At 37.7% G+C, this 14,898-nt stretch overlaps 2 protein-coding genes across 2 annotated transcripts; both read right to left on the reverse strand.

Moving 5' to 3' along the window:
* Positions 1-675: 675 nt before the first annotated feature.
* Positions 676-4,950, reverse strand: LOC149274366 (keratin, type I cuticular Ha6-like). Its single transcript, XM_089505603.1, has 7 exons — positions 4,784-4,950; positions 2,647-2,860; positions 2,275-2,357; positions 2,004-2,160; positions 1,580-1,741; positions 994-1,119; positions 676-900 (listed from the first exon to the last, which is right to left on the reverse strand). The coding sequence occupies exons 1-7, from the start codon at positions 4,948-4,950 to the stop codon at positions 676-678; spliced, it is 1,134 nt and encodes a 377-aa protein (XP_089361729.1).
* A 4,353-nt stretch (positions 4,951-9,303) lies between these two features.
* Positions 9,304-11,679, reverse strand: LOC149274367 (keratin, type I cuticular Ha6-like). The gene is made up of 6 exons (XM_089505604.1): positions 11,323-11,679; positions 10,984-11,066; positions 10,710-10,866; positions 10,292-10,453; positions 9,622-9,747; positions 9,304-9,528 (listed from the first exon to the last, which is right to left on the reverse strand). Exons 1-6 carry the CDS (start codon positions 11,677-11,679, stop codon positions 9,304-9,306), a joined length of 1,110 nt encoding a protein of 369 aa, XP_089361730.1.
* Positions 11,680-14,898: the final 3,219 nt, after the last annotated feature.

Raw genomic sequence — 14,898 nt, forward strand, 5'->3', positions numbered from 1 at the left:
AGCTAAGCTGGACTTACTTGCAAGAGTAGAAAATATAAGGAGCATGACTAAAAGGTGTGAAGGTGGGTAAAATAAAAATAGAAAGAGAAAAAAAAGGTAAATGATGGCAATAATGGTATGATTGTTGTCTTATATTTTGACTTACCATGGTTTCCACTTGAAGCGTGATGTCCAGAAAGTCTACAATAAACAAATGTGTGTTGAGTTCTTATTATATAACACATATATGATGCATTTACACAGCTTGTTTTATTCCTGTTATTGTTTTCTTATTATTATATATTTGGAAATATATGTAGTTTTTAATAAACCTTTAGGTTTTGACTTCTTGTCATATTGCTTGATAACTAATGGAATGGCTCACTCTTAATCACCCTACTGGACACTCTGACTAATGAAAGTCTATGGAGAAAAGGACTCCATTGGCATTGTTGTAAAGAATCAATTTAATGAGGTGTCTGAGCAGGAAAAGTCACCAGAAAAATCACATGACTGCCAAAAAAGACGACCGGCAGGTCTGCAGATAAAGGGAGTTTATTGGGGGGGGGGAATTAAAGAAAACCAGGTATTTGTCAATGGCAGTCTATATTACTATATTCAGTGCTTAAACATATTTGTGGTAGATTCCCCATCAGTATCAACGATGTAGTGATAAAACAGAAAGCAATTTTGTTCTTACTGGATGTCATGTCCATCAAGAAGACGTTTGTAGGTAGCGATTTCCATCTCCAGGTGGGTCTTCTGGTCCATGAGCACCTTATATTCATAGTTCTGTCTCTCCAGGTCAGATCGGATCTGTGCCAGCTGGGATTCCACATTGTCGATCATACCTTGTATCTGGGCGAGCTTAGAGCCGTAAGTGGATTGAGTCTCTGCCAAGGTGCTCTCCAGAGCTGAAGTCTGCAAGGGAGAAAGACGGATAGAGATCACATTACACCGGTTAATAGTAATTGTATAAAGTGGTCATGGTAAGTCATATTTGTTTAAACATACCATGCTCAGCTGGCTCTGTAGCTCGATCTCAAGGGTCTGGACAGTGCGTCTCAGTTCAATGGCCTCAGTCTGTACGGACTGCAGCTGCTGTGCACCTGACATCACCTGGCGGTTTAGTTCTTCACTCTGATCAACAGGTTTCAGACAGTTAAAGAATATTCAATGCTATATGCACTGCTATACAAGTCTAACTATATACTAATACTAATCAAAGTTTGGGAAATGCACAGTTAACATCTGTTTGCTGCCTTCTAACTTATAAACAATCAATAACTTGATATTACCTGCTAATGCCAGTAACCACTAGAGTCAATGTATGTGTACAGTAATGTCAGAGTGTATGTGTGTATTTGTATAGCGGTGGAGTCAGTGTGTATACATACAGTGGTTTGTTCTTCCATGTAATCCACTACTCTTTCCTAAATCCAGTCACTATGCAACCCTTCCCTACTAATACCATTTATAGCTCACCACTATACTTAGCATACAAAATACATTCACTTTCCAGGCTTAACTGCAAACAACACTGAAAGAGTAGTCCTCCAATATGAAATACCAGTAAACAAAGAATGGAAAGCATAGTTACCCTTTGCAGGAACATATTCTCTACTTCCCTCAGGTTCCTCTCCATCAGATTTTCATATTCGTCTCGGATCTCAGATAAAGCACTGTTGAGGTCTATGGATGGGGCAGCGTTGAGTTCCACGTTAACTCTTGCACCCAACTGTGCACGTAGACAGTTTACCTCCTTCAGAGATAAAATATAAGGAAGGTAAACATCAATGCATTTTGATATTTATAGGTCCATACATCCATAACTAGTGATTTTAACTTTTTTTTTGTTTTTGTATTCCACAAAGGCAATTTTGACAAGGAAATGTAGAGATACAGATGGCACATTTCACATTTGAATGTCTTTTCCTTGATTGTCCACAGAAATGTTTCCAGGAGGTCAAAGAAAAAAAGGAAAGATCAAGATGACCGGTCTTTCCAAAATCATACGCTCCTACCTCGTCATGGTTTCTCTTCATCTGTTGCAGCTCTTCCTCAAGGTTCTGAACCTCCCTCTCCAGCTCACATCTCTCTTGGTTCAGACCTTCAAGAACCCTGCGCAGATTATTCACATCTGCCTCAACACCATTACTCAACTGAAGTTCCATTTCATACCTGGAGGAAAAAAGAATGCATTGTAGAGGGAAAGTTGTCGCAAATACGATCTCAATGTGTAATATCGATAGAAACATCTGCTTTTATTGTATAATGATGTTGAAGATATATTACTTGTTTCTGAAGTCATCTGCGGCCAATCTGGCATTGTCTATCTGCAACATTATCCTGGCATTTTCCATGGTAGTTGCAGAGATCTGAAATATATGTTTCACAATAACGCATAACTATTATAGTGCATTTCTTTTAACAGAATTTAGATTTCAATATTTATTTAGGCCATAAGAGCATGCAATAATGTATACAATTTCTCTGAAACATTCAATATGTTTGTACTCAGCAGCTCTTTTTTTTTAACACTAAAACAGCTTTTCTCACATAAACAAGTTTTCTGTCCACAATACATAAATATTAGCCTCGTTTTTTTCAATAGATTTTTATCTACAAAGCGTGATTTCAACTGAGTGCATTAATCCAGTGATTTACCTGATTCTGGAGATCGGAAATGATCCTGAAAAACTGGCTGGAGTCAGGGAGGGTGCTAGGAGCGTTGTTTTCATACCATTCACAGATCTTTCTCTCCAGCTGGGCATTCTCTTGCTCAAGAGAGCTCACCTTTTCCAGGTAGGAAGACAATCGCTCATTTAAAACTTGCATGGTTTCTTTTTCATTGATGCTCAGCAGACCACTGTTCTTCCAGCTGCCATGGGATCCAGAGCTGCTAAAGTGAGCACTATGACCCCCATGTACACCACCGTGAGTGGTAGGAGCATGCTTAGAAAAGGAGACACTTTTACAACCTGACCCTCCATGTGTGCTGTGATAGCTTCCATAATGAGACAGATTTGATCCTCCATGGTGTATCGCACGTGAGCTTCCATGATGTGACTGTTTTGGCCTTTCATGATGGGACCGGTAGGAGCCTCCATGATGGGACAGGTGGGAACCTCCATGGTAGGACAGATGGGAGCCTCCATGGTAGGAGAGATGGGAGCCTCCATGGTGGGACAGATGGGAGCCTCCATGGTGGGACAGATGGGAGCCTCCATGGTGGGACAGATGAGCACCTTTATAGAGGGGAACAGAGGAGCATCCATGGTTGGAAAGGTGGGTGCCTCCATGATGGGATGGGTAGGAGCTTTCATGATGATTCTTGTGCGAGAAATTTGATTTAGGATGAGAAAAACTGGATCCTTTGTGATGGGATGAGGAGTAGTGATTTGCAAGTTTTGGAGAGGAATGACAACCTCCTTTCACGGATCCAAGTGAAGAGAAACTGTGCTTCATAATATGTTTCATGGTGATGGTAAAGATGAATGCCGATGGATACAGGGATCACTGACGCTTGGCATACGACCACAAGACTAATGATCCCCTGTCCATGAACGTCCTTTTTAAGGTGGACAAGGAGGCGTTGTAAAAAACTGAACAATGTTTATATGCAATTTCTAGCTCACAAGAAGCTTTAATTTATTATTTACCAGCATTTAAATGTCAGTTTAACAACTAGATGCTTTTTTCTGGCGTATACAAATTTGAAGCTTATGGGAAGGTGAAGGAATTTTTGGCTGTTTTTATTGTAATGCATTACATCAGAGAGGAGCACTTTCCACACCCTGCCAATAATATAAACTCCTAATATATTTCTAGATCAAAGAGTTATTAGTGACTAACTAGCGTTACAATATGAAGTATACATTTTTATGATCAATGGTTTGCTGGTACAAATGAATGGTTTATGTATATATTCCTTTCTGGATACCACATTATGCCATTGGCCTTGATTTTTTAGAGCAGATCTTTAAGCTTACGGTGCTTGATGTGTTGATATGACTTTACCGGGTCTGGAAATATGGGCAAACCATATTTCACTGTAAGTATACACACTGCCTACGTGCCAATCATTTGTGACTGTTGTCAAGTGGCACAAAATGCCTGGTCAAGACTATCCCATTCATTCCAGAATAAATGACAAAACTATAAAGTAGGGAACAACATTATATTACACACAGCCCACACAGGGAGGCGACAAAAAAAGGCACCATAAACTGCCCTATGCTTTTAAAATACATTTTTAATACCCACACTATAAACCCATTTCTCCCCAAGAAATACCACATTGAACTGAAGTATGAACTCCAGGAGGTATTACAAGTATGGGGTTGAGAAATGGCACTGGACTTCTAATGTTTTTCAGAATGACACAATTTCAAATCATTTAGATATGTATATATAATTTTACACAGCTAGAATTGCCTTTATTCCTGCTGATTAATACATGTAATAATATATTAATTTACCTTAATTTACCTGAATCTCTTCCATCTTCCTGAAAGCTAAAGTCAAGGAGTGTTTTGGGGGACATTATTTGCCTGCCACTTACAGATCTTCTTTTTCAGATGCTTTTTCTTCTGCTCCAGTATGCAGTATGATGAAAGCCTTTCATTAAATACCAGTAGTGCTTCCTTTTCATTCATTGTAAGCAAGTCATCCCTTTTCTGGTCCCCATTTCCTCCATGTTTTCTTGAGGTGTTCTCTGGCAATGACCATTAGGTGCATGGCTGGAAGGCAATTGCTTGGCAAAGGATATTACTTTATATACTAATACTCAGTGATGGGTTACATCATGATGGACCTGATGTAACCATCCATATGGATAATGAGATTGATGAAATCCACCATTGTAGGAGTGTTGAACATCCCTGTGATGACCTTGGTAGAATCTTCTGTGACACAGTTGTTGGCAACTGTAATGAGCTTTATGAAGTGTTCCATATATAGAGAACCCATTATGTGGTTTTTAGAATTTCCCATTATAGGAATGGTGGATGAGACCGTGATGAGCATTGTCAAACCTTCTGAGATTTAAGTAATGTTGGGAGCCACCATAGTTGCGTTGGCTGTAGGTCCATTTGGAATAAACACCACTGGATTGGCTCTTCTTCGGCTTGATGTTGAGGCTCATGGTGATAACTTCTAAATGCTACACACGATACAAGGAAACACAATGTGGAGCCTATTGAAACTACCGAAAAACAAGCATTTAGAATGTGTGGTTCCTCTTTTATACCAAATTTAGCAAGGGTAGGTGTGGTTGTCTGATACTTCTTATACGCATTTTAAAGGCTTTCTTAATCTCCACTTGTTCAGTTTCTGGAACAATATTAGTATTTCTAGTAATGGTTACAGAGAGGTGGAGGAGATGGCATGTTCATTGCAGTATAAAAACATCATTCATTTCATGCAAAAAAAACTGTTTACGTATTATTGACAAAGTGAACTCATAGTGTACCCTACGTTGTTGTACCCCATTTAACAATAATAAATATACAATCTTTAGTTCATAGTAATGGGCTCAATAATGGTATGTTGAAAGCATACATGGTCCTGATGAATACAGATATAGGTCCCAATCCTGGACTTTTCATAAAAATATTTATGCGCTGTATATTTTTTGTAATATATTTTTTACAACAATGGCTGTCCCTTCATTGTGCAGTAATCTTTTAAACAGTTTCAAAATCTAGCAAATTTCTTCTTAAAGCTAATAAACATAGTTTAATTATATTGTTAAACTCTCTAATAGGGTTTAACGTTAATAAATATAATGCCCTGTGATTGCTAATAGCTCTTCTGAATATCAGAAATGTTCTCTTCCTTGTGTGCTTTGTAAGATCTTATAACTTGGTTCCCTCTTTCTGTCTGATCTTATCGATCGGTCTATCTTTCTATCTTTTTTATAGTTACTAAACCCCTTTTGTTGTTTACTATTTTGGCCACTTCTGTGGAGTACCCAGTGATTTCTTTTTTTTTTTTTTTTACTTTTATTGATGTGCCTTCTACATTTCACCTGGACTCCATTGAATCTGCTCCAGTCTGACAATGATTCTTTTACAAAGTTGTTTTTACTAAAATTTTGGTTTTTGGTTTTTGTCTATACCAAATCTCCATATGTGAACACAAAATCTAATATGGCCTCTTTATGAGGCCTCCTCAACTAATTGTTTTAAAGAAAATCAAAAGACAATGTCAACATTTTTAAGTAGTTTGCTGATTTGAAACATACTAGAATAACAGCCTCCGTCATATCTGGTATGTTTTTTGCATTATGGCTTGTTCAAGTTACAATAAATATTAGTAGCCTTTTTACAATGTTTTATATTACTTAGAAAAGCTTCTCTAGTTCATATGTGGGAACCATCCCTCAATTTTATTTTCTCTGATTCATTTATTTATTTAACAATTTTACTTTTTGAGTTCCTTGTACATTCATTCATCCAGTTTGTTTTACTATTGCTATTTGCTGTATCAGAAGAGAAAGGTTTCATATATTGTTTATATATTTTATATATTGCGTTATATTTTGCCTTCAGGCAGCACCCTGGTTTGTCTTATTTCTGAGTGTGTATTCGGCATCACTCCCTTCTGTTCCGTTGCAGTATGCAGTTTGTGTGGCTCTACGCTCAGCATTCTGTGGCATGGTGCAGAAAGTTGTGGGTGGGTGCGCATGTTTGAGTAGACCACCCAGCATTTTTTATATCTATGCCATCAAATTATTAATTGTGTGATGTGATTGGTGTGAGTTACTTTTGAACTGCATATATCCTGAAAAAGCATATAAATTTAAAAATTTGTTTTAAAATCCCTGTAATAGCATTAGTATACACTATATGGCCAAAGGTATTGATTATTGTTTTTAATCAATAATTATTGATTTTAGTTATTTCAGACACACACACAAAGACGTGCCATCTCCATAGATAAACATTGGCAGTAGAAATACAGCCCTGACTTTAACCCGATCGATCACCATTGGGATGAATTGGAACGCTGATTGGGTGCCAGGCCTTCTCATCCAACATCAATGCATGGCCTCACAGGTGCTCTTTTGTCTGAACTGGCACTAATTCCCACAGATACACCCCAAAATCTTGTGAAAAAGCCTTCCAAGAAGAGAGGGGGGCTGTTTTTCCCATCTTTTGAAATGGGATGCCCAACAAGCTCATATAGGTGGGATGGTTAGGTGGCCACTTACTTCATATAGCATTTATTTAGATATGAATGAGCGCAATGAATGATGAATAGACCAATTCTAGATATAAGGGTTAGTTATGCAGGAACATAGACAAATAGTTCCATTTTCAAATGAGTTTTCCAATTATCTTTTTTGTATATAACCGCTTATATGGCTAGATGATTGGTTTTGTAAGTTGGCTCATCTGTTCTCTAAGAAGCTTGGTGCAGTGCTACTTTTTTTCAGATAATGTGAGTTATTGTTACCTGCGCCTGATCTTTTTTTTCCTTAGAAATTTGACTTTCGTAGCATAGTTTGGAAATTAATAATACTTCCACACATCGCAGGTTTGAGTGATAGAGGATTGAAGGTGTTTATTAAATACAAAGACATTACAGTCAATAAATAAAAAAAAGATTAGATATGAAAAAAAAGAAAAAGTTGACAACACGGTCCAAAATCCATCATTATTCACAAATCTCAATGCTGAGAATATTTGTGTTAATAACATTCCTGTCACAAACAGTCACAATGGTTTCATTTAGTGGGTTACATTGCCACATTGTCCCAATAGAGGTACACACAACAGGTATGTCTAGTGGCTTTTTTTTAAAAAATACAGTTATTTGAAATTTTCTAAATGTCATTTTATGGAGAGAACAATCCAGATTGCATCCTCTGTCTTAAAATCAACATACTGTTTTTTAATGATAGCCAGTGGCATATATTGGCCTAGGCCGACTAGGCCCAGGCCTAGGTAGGCAAGTCCAGGGGGGTAGCGGCCACTCTGGAGCATAACAGGAAGCCTGATCGTCCTATTGGGCGATCAAGCTTCCTGTAACGCCACTACTAAATGGGCCAATGAATAGGGAGATCACTGTTCACCCCACACCAGCCCATGAACGCTATGGAGGCGTATGCCGAGTCTGTACTTTCTTTAAAAGCTGGGCGCAGCAATGTGATGTCATATCCCAACGCTCAATAGAAGGGACAATAACAGGGATCAGGCCACAGGTGGCGCGCCCCTTGGGTTAGGCCCAGGGCAGCAAAGAAGTTAAATACATCATTGATAGCTTTTCTTGTTAAAAAAATTATTAGTAAGTAGTCTCTAGTGTTGAGACTTTTAAATAAAAACAAGGTATTTATAAGCTAAAGTCTCTGCGATATTGGAACAGTTGTATGGAAGAGTTGTATTTCAGTAAAGCCTATAAAATGTTGTTCCCACAAACCATTATATTCGTCACATACCATATACCATTTCATAGTTATTTTTAAAAGAAAGAGGTTGAGAAAAGAGAAGGGTTAATAATTAAATATCCTAATGGAGTTTTACTATTACTAAAACTAGTTCTAATGGCCAACTAATGATCTAGTTTTTATGAAGTTTATTTAGTCCCAGTGAGGAATTTCGGGGAGAGAATATATTAATTACTCTATTTTTTGATCAGTGGACATTTTGCTTCTTTAGTTTATTTTTGTCTGGCCCAGATTCTTCCATGTTCATCTAGCATTTGTTTTCATGTTGTTCATGCTCTGGAGCATTATGAACAATTGTGTGGTGGGGTCCTAGAAAACAAAACAAAACATTGAACTAGTGGTGTATTTTGTGAGCTACAAATTGGCTTTAAATAACATTTTTGGATGGACTTATTTGTCTTATGACTCTTTTGAATGTTGTGTCTTTAAGACTTACCATGGTTTCCACTTGAAGCGTGATGCCCAGAAAATCTATAACAAACAAATGTGTAATGAGTGCTTATTGCATAACACTTTTAAAGGGCTCAGTCTTAATCGCCCAGATGGAGACTCTGGCCAATGAAAGTCTATGGGGGAACGGACTCCATTACAATAGCAATGAAGAACAAACTCAGTGATGTCTCTAAGCAGGGAACAACACCCTAAATATCTCATAACTGACAAGAAGGGCAGCCTCTTGTTCTGCAGATAAACCAGACATATGTCTAAGCTAACCCATATTACTTCAGCTATCACTGTATTTTATGTTCAAGGAACAAATAGGACTTCTCCCTTAAAGCTGTCTCCCAATGCATTGTTATACTGCCTAAGGGTGCTTTGTGGAAGATTCCCATTAAGGTCAACAATCTACTGCTAAAAAAGTAATTCAGTTCTTACTGGATGTCATGTCCATCAAGAAGACGTTTGTAGGTGGCAATCTCCATCTCCAGATGGGTCTTCTGGTCCATGAGCACCTTATATTCATAGTTCTGTCTCTCCAGGTCAGATCGGATCTGTGCCAGCTGGGATTCCACATTGTCGATCATACCTTGTATCTGGGCGAGCTGAGAACCATAAGTGGCTTGAGTCTCTGCCAAGGTGTTCTCCAGAGCTGAAGTCTGCAAAGGAGCAGGGTGGACATAGATCAGAATACACCAAGTAATAGTAATTGTATAAAGTGTTCATGGGAAGTCATATTTGTTTAAACATACCATGCTCAGCTGGCTCTGCAACTCGATCTCGAGGGTCTGGACAGTGCGTCTCAGCTCAATGGCCTCAGTCTGTACGGATTGGAGCTGCTCTGAGCCTGATATCACCTGGCGGTTCAGTTCTTCACTCTGATTAACAGGTATCATATATGTAAAGAGTGGCAATATCTACAGTATGCACTGTTATAATCTGATACATTAAGCTTAACTATCCACTAATACTAACAAAGTTGGGGAAATGCACAATTTACTGCCTTCTATCTTATAATCAATCAATAACCTGCTATTAACTGATAATGTCAGTTATAGCCAAATAACCAATTTATCAACACTGGGAGCTTATTGAGTTTTTGGTGAAAACTCAGACACATGAACAAGGTTTTCCCCACATGAGTTTCACCTTGGGAGATGGTAATACTTTCTGTCAGTTTTCACTGATGGCCACATTTGTGTCACTGTTCTATTACTCACTTAATCAAATTCTCCATGATTCTGTAGACCACATCTCCTCAGTGACGATGCCACCCTTCCCGACAATACATGATATAGCCCAGTAGTAGTCTTAGTATCAAATATACATTCACTTTCCACACTTAACTACAACCAAAACTAAATAGTCATCCACTATGAGAAACCATTAAACAAGGAATATGAAGGATAGTTACATAGTTACCCTTTGCAGGAACATATTCTCTACTTCCCTCAGGTTCCTCTCCATCAGATTTTCATATTCGTCTCGGATCTCAGATAAAGCACTGTTGAGGTCTATGGATGGGGCAGCGTTCAGTTCCACATTAACTCTCGCACCCAGCTGTGCACGTAGACAGTTTACTTCCTTCAGAGATAAAATATAAGGAAGGAAAACATCAATGAATTTAGATTTTTACCTTACATGCATAACTAGTGGATTTAACATGTTTTAGTTTTTTATACTAAAATAACTTTATACTTTTGTTATAAAAATGATGAGAATTTAAAAATTGATATATGTTCATTATAGATCCCACCTAAATCGGTGTTAGTTTGCTGTCTTTAGTAATCTTTACAAGTGTATTTTTGTTTACTCGTATTCTGCATTTAGGCTACCCTACCTCCTCATGGTTTCTCTTCATCTGTTGCAGCTCTTCCTCAAGGTTCTGAACCTCCCTCTCCAGCTCACATCTCTCTCGGTTCAGACCTTCAAGAACCCTGCGCAGATTATTCACATCTGCCTCAACACCATTACTCAACTGAAGTTCCATTTCAAACCTGGAAGAATAAATAGTAGATGCATTGGAGGAGGAAACTTGTTGCAAATACGATCTCAATGTGTAATGTTGATGTCATCACTCTTTTTATTGTATAATGTTATTGAAGATATATTACTTGTTTCTGAAATCGTCGGCGGCCAGTCTGGCATTGTCAATCTGCAACATAATCCTGGCATTTTCAATGGTGGCTGAAGAGATCTGGAAGATATGTTTCACAAGGACTCTCAAAATGCATACAGATTTGAGATTTTAATATTTCCTTGAATTATATTTGGACTCAGCAACACAATCACAGTTAAAAAAAAAAAAAAAATGACATACATCATCAGATTTTCTGTCCAGAATACATTATTAAACATTCTATGTTATGTATGTTATACACATTAGGTTATTTTTTAAAGTTTCGTATTTAGAAAGTGTAATTTCAATTGAATGCATTAATCCAGTGATTTACCTGATTCTGGAGATCAGAAATGATCCTTAAAAACTGGCTGGAGTCTGGGATGGCGCTAGGAGCATTTTTCTCATACCATTCGCAGATCTTTCTCTCCAGCTGGGCATTCTCTTGCTCTAGAGAGCTCACCTTTTCCAGGTAAGAAGACAATCGCTCATTTAGAATTTGCATGGTTTCTTTTCCATTAATGCTTATCAGACCACTGTTCTTCCGGCTGCCATGTGATCCAGAGCTGCTAAAGTGAGAACTGTGATCTCCTTGTGAACCACTGTGAGTGGCAGGAGCATGCTTAGAAAAGGAGATTGCTTTGCAGCCTGACCCTCCATGTATACTGTGATAGCTTCCATGATGAGACATGTGGGATCCCCCATGATGGATCTTATGGGAGTTTCCATGATGGGACATGTGTGATCCTCCATGATGGATCTTATGAGTGCTTCCATAATGAGACAGATTTGATCCTCCATGGTGCATTTTAAGTGAGCTTCCGTGATGGGACAGGTTCGATTTTCCATAATGGGACAGGTAGGAGCCTCCATGATGGGATAGATGAGAACCTCCATGGTGGGACAGATGAGAGCCTCCATGGAGAGAAACAGGGGAGCATCCATGTTTGGAAATGTGGGTACCTCCATGATGGTACAGGTAGGAGCCTTCATGATGGTTCTTGTGAGAGGAATGTGATTTATGATCAGCTAAACTGGATGCTCTGTGATGGGATGAGGAGTAATGATCTGAAAATTTTGGGGAGGAATGGCAACCTCCTTTCATGGATCCAAGTGAAGAGAAACTGTGCTTCATAATATGTTTCATGGTGATGGTAAAGATGAATGCAGATGGATACACGGATCACTGATGCTTGGCATACAACCACAAGACTAATGATCCCCTGTCCATGAACGTCTTTTTATAAGGGACCAAGGAGGCGTTGTACAAAACAAAGCATTGTTTATGTGCATTCTCTAGCTCTTACAAAGCTCAATATATTATTTACCAGCATTTCAATTTCAGTTTAACAACTAGATGATTTTTCTGGCGTATACAAAATTGAAGCTTATGGGAAGGTGGACGTTTGTTTTGCTGATTTTATTGGAATGCCTTACATCAGAAAGGAACACTTTCCACACCCTGCCAGTAGTATAAACTGCTACATTATTTCTAGATCAAAGTGTTATTCATGACTAACTAGCGTTACAATCTGAGGTATACATTTATACGATCAGTGCTTTGCTGGTACGAATAAATGGTTTATGTTTATATTTCTTTCTGGATACGGCATTATGAGATCATCTTTGATTTCTAGAGCAGTTCTTTATTATTGTGGTCCTTGAACCTCTTTGTTGGTTGACCTGGTTAATTTTAGTATTTGATTAGAAACAGTTTGTAAAAAGTCTTCCTTTGCAGATGCCTTAATATAATTATATGAGAAGCTAGATTCTCTTCTGAGTAACGTTCATGTAAACCTTTTGGTATGGGGTTGATAATGGTTGTTCTTTTTCTTTATAATGATCTTATTGGCTCCATTTGTAGGTGTTTTGCCTCTAGCTTATATTCTTTTAACGTGGATATTCTATTGTATTTATTATATATTACATATTAATTGTTATAGTTAAGTATATTATATAGAAAATACACACACTGTCTGAGCCCCAGGAAATGACATCATGTTTTACAGTGCTCATGTTGGGCATGTTGAGGAAGTGTGGCCCTGTAGCACTGGCCTAGCAGTATATCCAGGGAAGAGTTGGTGGAGTTGGTGCTAGGGTCCGTTACACCAGTGTCTACCATTCATGTCTATAGCGGGCATAACTTTTTGTCAAAGTTTGTGCTAGTCATTTTTTTTGTGTTCTTTTTCACATACATTGTACTTTAGGTATGAATTTACAGCCTTTGGTATGTAATGTATGTAACTGCAAAACAACACCCCAATATTTGTTCTGCAACACCTCCCAAGTGCAGTGGTACCAACTATTCATGGGTGTGTGGGAAACATTTTGACATCTGGTCTATGTCCTATTTGGGACACAGCCACTTCAATTTACCCCATCAAACCACACATTTACCTTTAAAGTAGACCCCCTTAGGTATTTGGAATGCTAGTATTTTAACTCTTTCCATGTCAGGATTTTGTGGAAGATGCTCATAAAAATAAACGTTATTTTGTATTTTTTAAATTTATTAACTTTTTCTTTTAGATTTCAATGCAACTGGGTGGTTTCCCTGATGGTGACATCACTGTATAATTACTGGAAAGCTTGGCTACAATGACTTGCATGGTTGACTGCAGTACCTCAAAAGGCCCTCTTGGAAACGTGTTTATTTATTTAAAAGTTGTTTTTTATAGCTGTTTGCAAATACCCACCCTTTGTGTGTTTTTTGTGTGTTTTAATGGCATGATACATGGTCTAAATATCGGGATAAAGAGATAAATCTACCTATGACCCCTTGGTGTTGGATTCCTGTTCTAGCCGATTAGATAGGGTTGTAGGAAGGCCTAACGTACAATAATAAGTAAATATTAACATCTGTTGTACAAATTATTTTTTATGATTGTGACTTCACCACAGATTTGTTTGTTCATTGTTTGATTTGATCATGTGTGTTCATTCTAGAAACAACATTTAAAAAGACACACAATGTGTATACATTTTCTTAGAATTAAATGTTTATTAAAGAAATCATTGGGTTGTTACAGCAAAGATTCCTTTCAAGCAGGGCTAGAATAAGAAGGCAAGAAATAGTTTGACAACACAGTCCGAAGGCCATCATTTCTGTGATGCAGAAGTCCATAAAAAATGAACAAAGCAACAATGACCTGAGGTCACAAAAAACACGATGGTTTCATACTCTAGTGGGATACATTGACTTTCAACATCTACTGGCTTGACATATAGGTTCAGGTTGTGGAACTTAAATAATTGCACAAAAGTAGTGAATGTCTTCTCTAAAATGTAAATTATGTAAATATTAAGCCGTTTCCTTTCATAGTAAAGATGCAGGAAACAATGGGCAGATTTCATCAAATGTTCATCCCAGAAACCATTGGATTTATCACATACCAAACCATCTTTTTAATTTGTGTTTGCTAAGAGAAGCGATTATAGAATAAGATAAAGCAGGGATAATTTGGACATTCCAAATGGAGCTTTAGACAGTTATAGGAGAAATCGTATCTACGGAGATCGGCAAATAATTTATTTCTTCAATTTTCTTGGCTTGACATGTTTCTGAAAAGATTCACGTTTCCTTAGCATGAGTTTTTATGCCCATGTGCTGGGGTGTGATGCATCTTTGGGTGGTGAGATCCTTTAGAAAGAAAACTTTGAGTTACTTGAATATCGACTACATTCCAAAACTATTTATTTTCTGTAGGAATTTGTTGATCTGTTGTTTAAAACCTTACTTTTCTAATCACATGAGCCTTTTAAGCTGAGCTCATTGCAGTAATTACTACATTTTCTGAATAAATAAGTAAATAAGTACCAGAAAGTTCCACCATTAAAAAATAAACACTTGCAGCATACATTTTAGTGGGTCCAGTACATAGTATTTGTTGGAGTAAACTATGGGAAATAT

This window comes from Sceloporus occidentalis, unplaced genomic scaffold (assembly GCF_023333645.1).
Source record: "Sceloporus occidentalis isolate IW3139 unplaced genomic scaffold, rSceOcc1.0.p SCAF_335, whole genome shotgun sequence".
NCBI classification, from domain to species: Eukaryota; Metazoa; Chordata; class Lepidosauria; order Squamata; family Phrynosomatidae; genus Sceloporus; species Sceloporus occidentalis.

Excerpts from the sequence above, each read along its gene's own strand:
- LOC149274366 (XM_089505603.1), bottom strand. The coding sequence starts at position 4,950 with ATGGGTTCTCTATATATGGAACACTTCATAAAGCTCATTACAGTTGCC. Across the intron at positions 2,861-4,783 it reads TACATCAGGTCCATCATGAT|CTGGAAGAACAGTGGTCTGC; the intron begins GTAACCCATCAC and ends ATCCCATGGCAG. Across the intron at positions 1,120-1,579 it reads AGAATATGTTCCTGCAAAGG|AGTGAAGAACTAAACCGCCA; the intron begins GTAACTATGCTT and ends CCTGTTGATCAG.
- LOC149274367 (XM_089505604.1), bottom strand. The coding sequence starts at position 11,679 with ATGTCTCATCATGGAAGCTATCACAGTATACATGGAGGGTCAGGCTGC. Across the intron at positions 9,748-10,291 it reads AGAATATGTTCCTGCAAAGG|AGTGAAGAACTGAACCGCCA; the intron begins GTAACTATGTAA and ends CCTGTTAATCAG. Across the intron at positions 9,529-9,621 it reads TGCAGAGCCAGCTGAGCATG|ACTTCAGCTCTGGAGAACAC; the intron begins GTATGTTTAAAC and ends GCTCCTTTGCAG.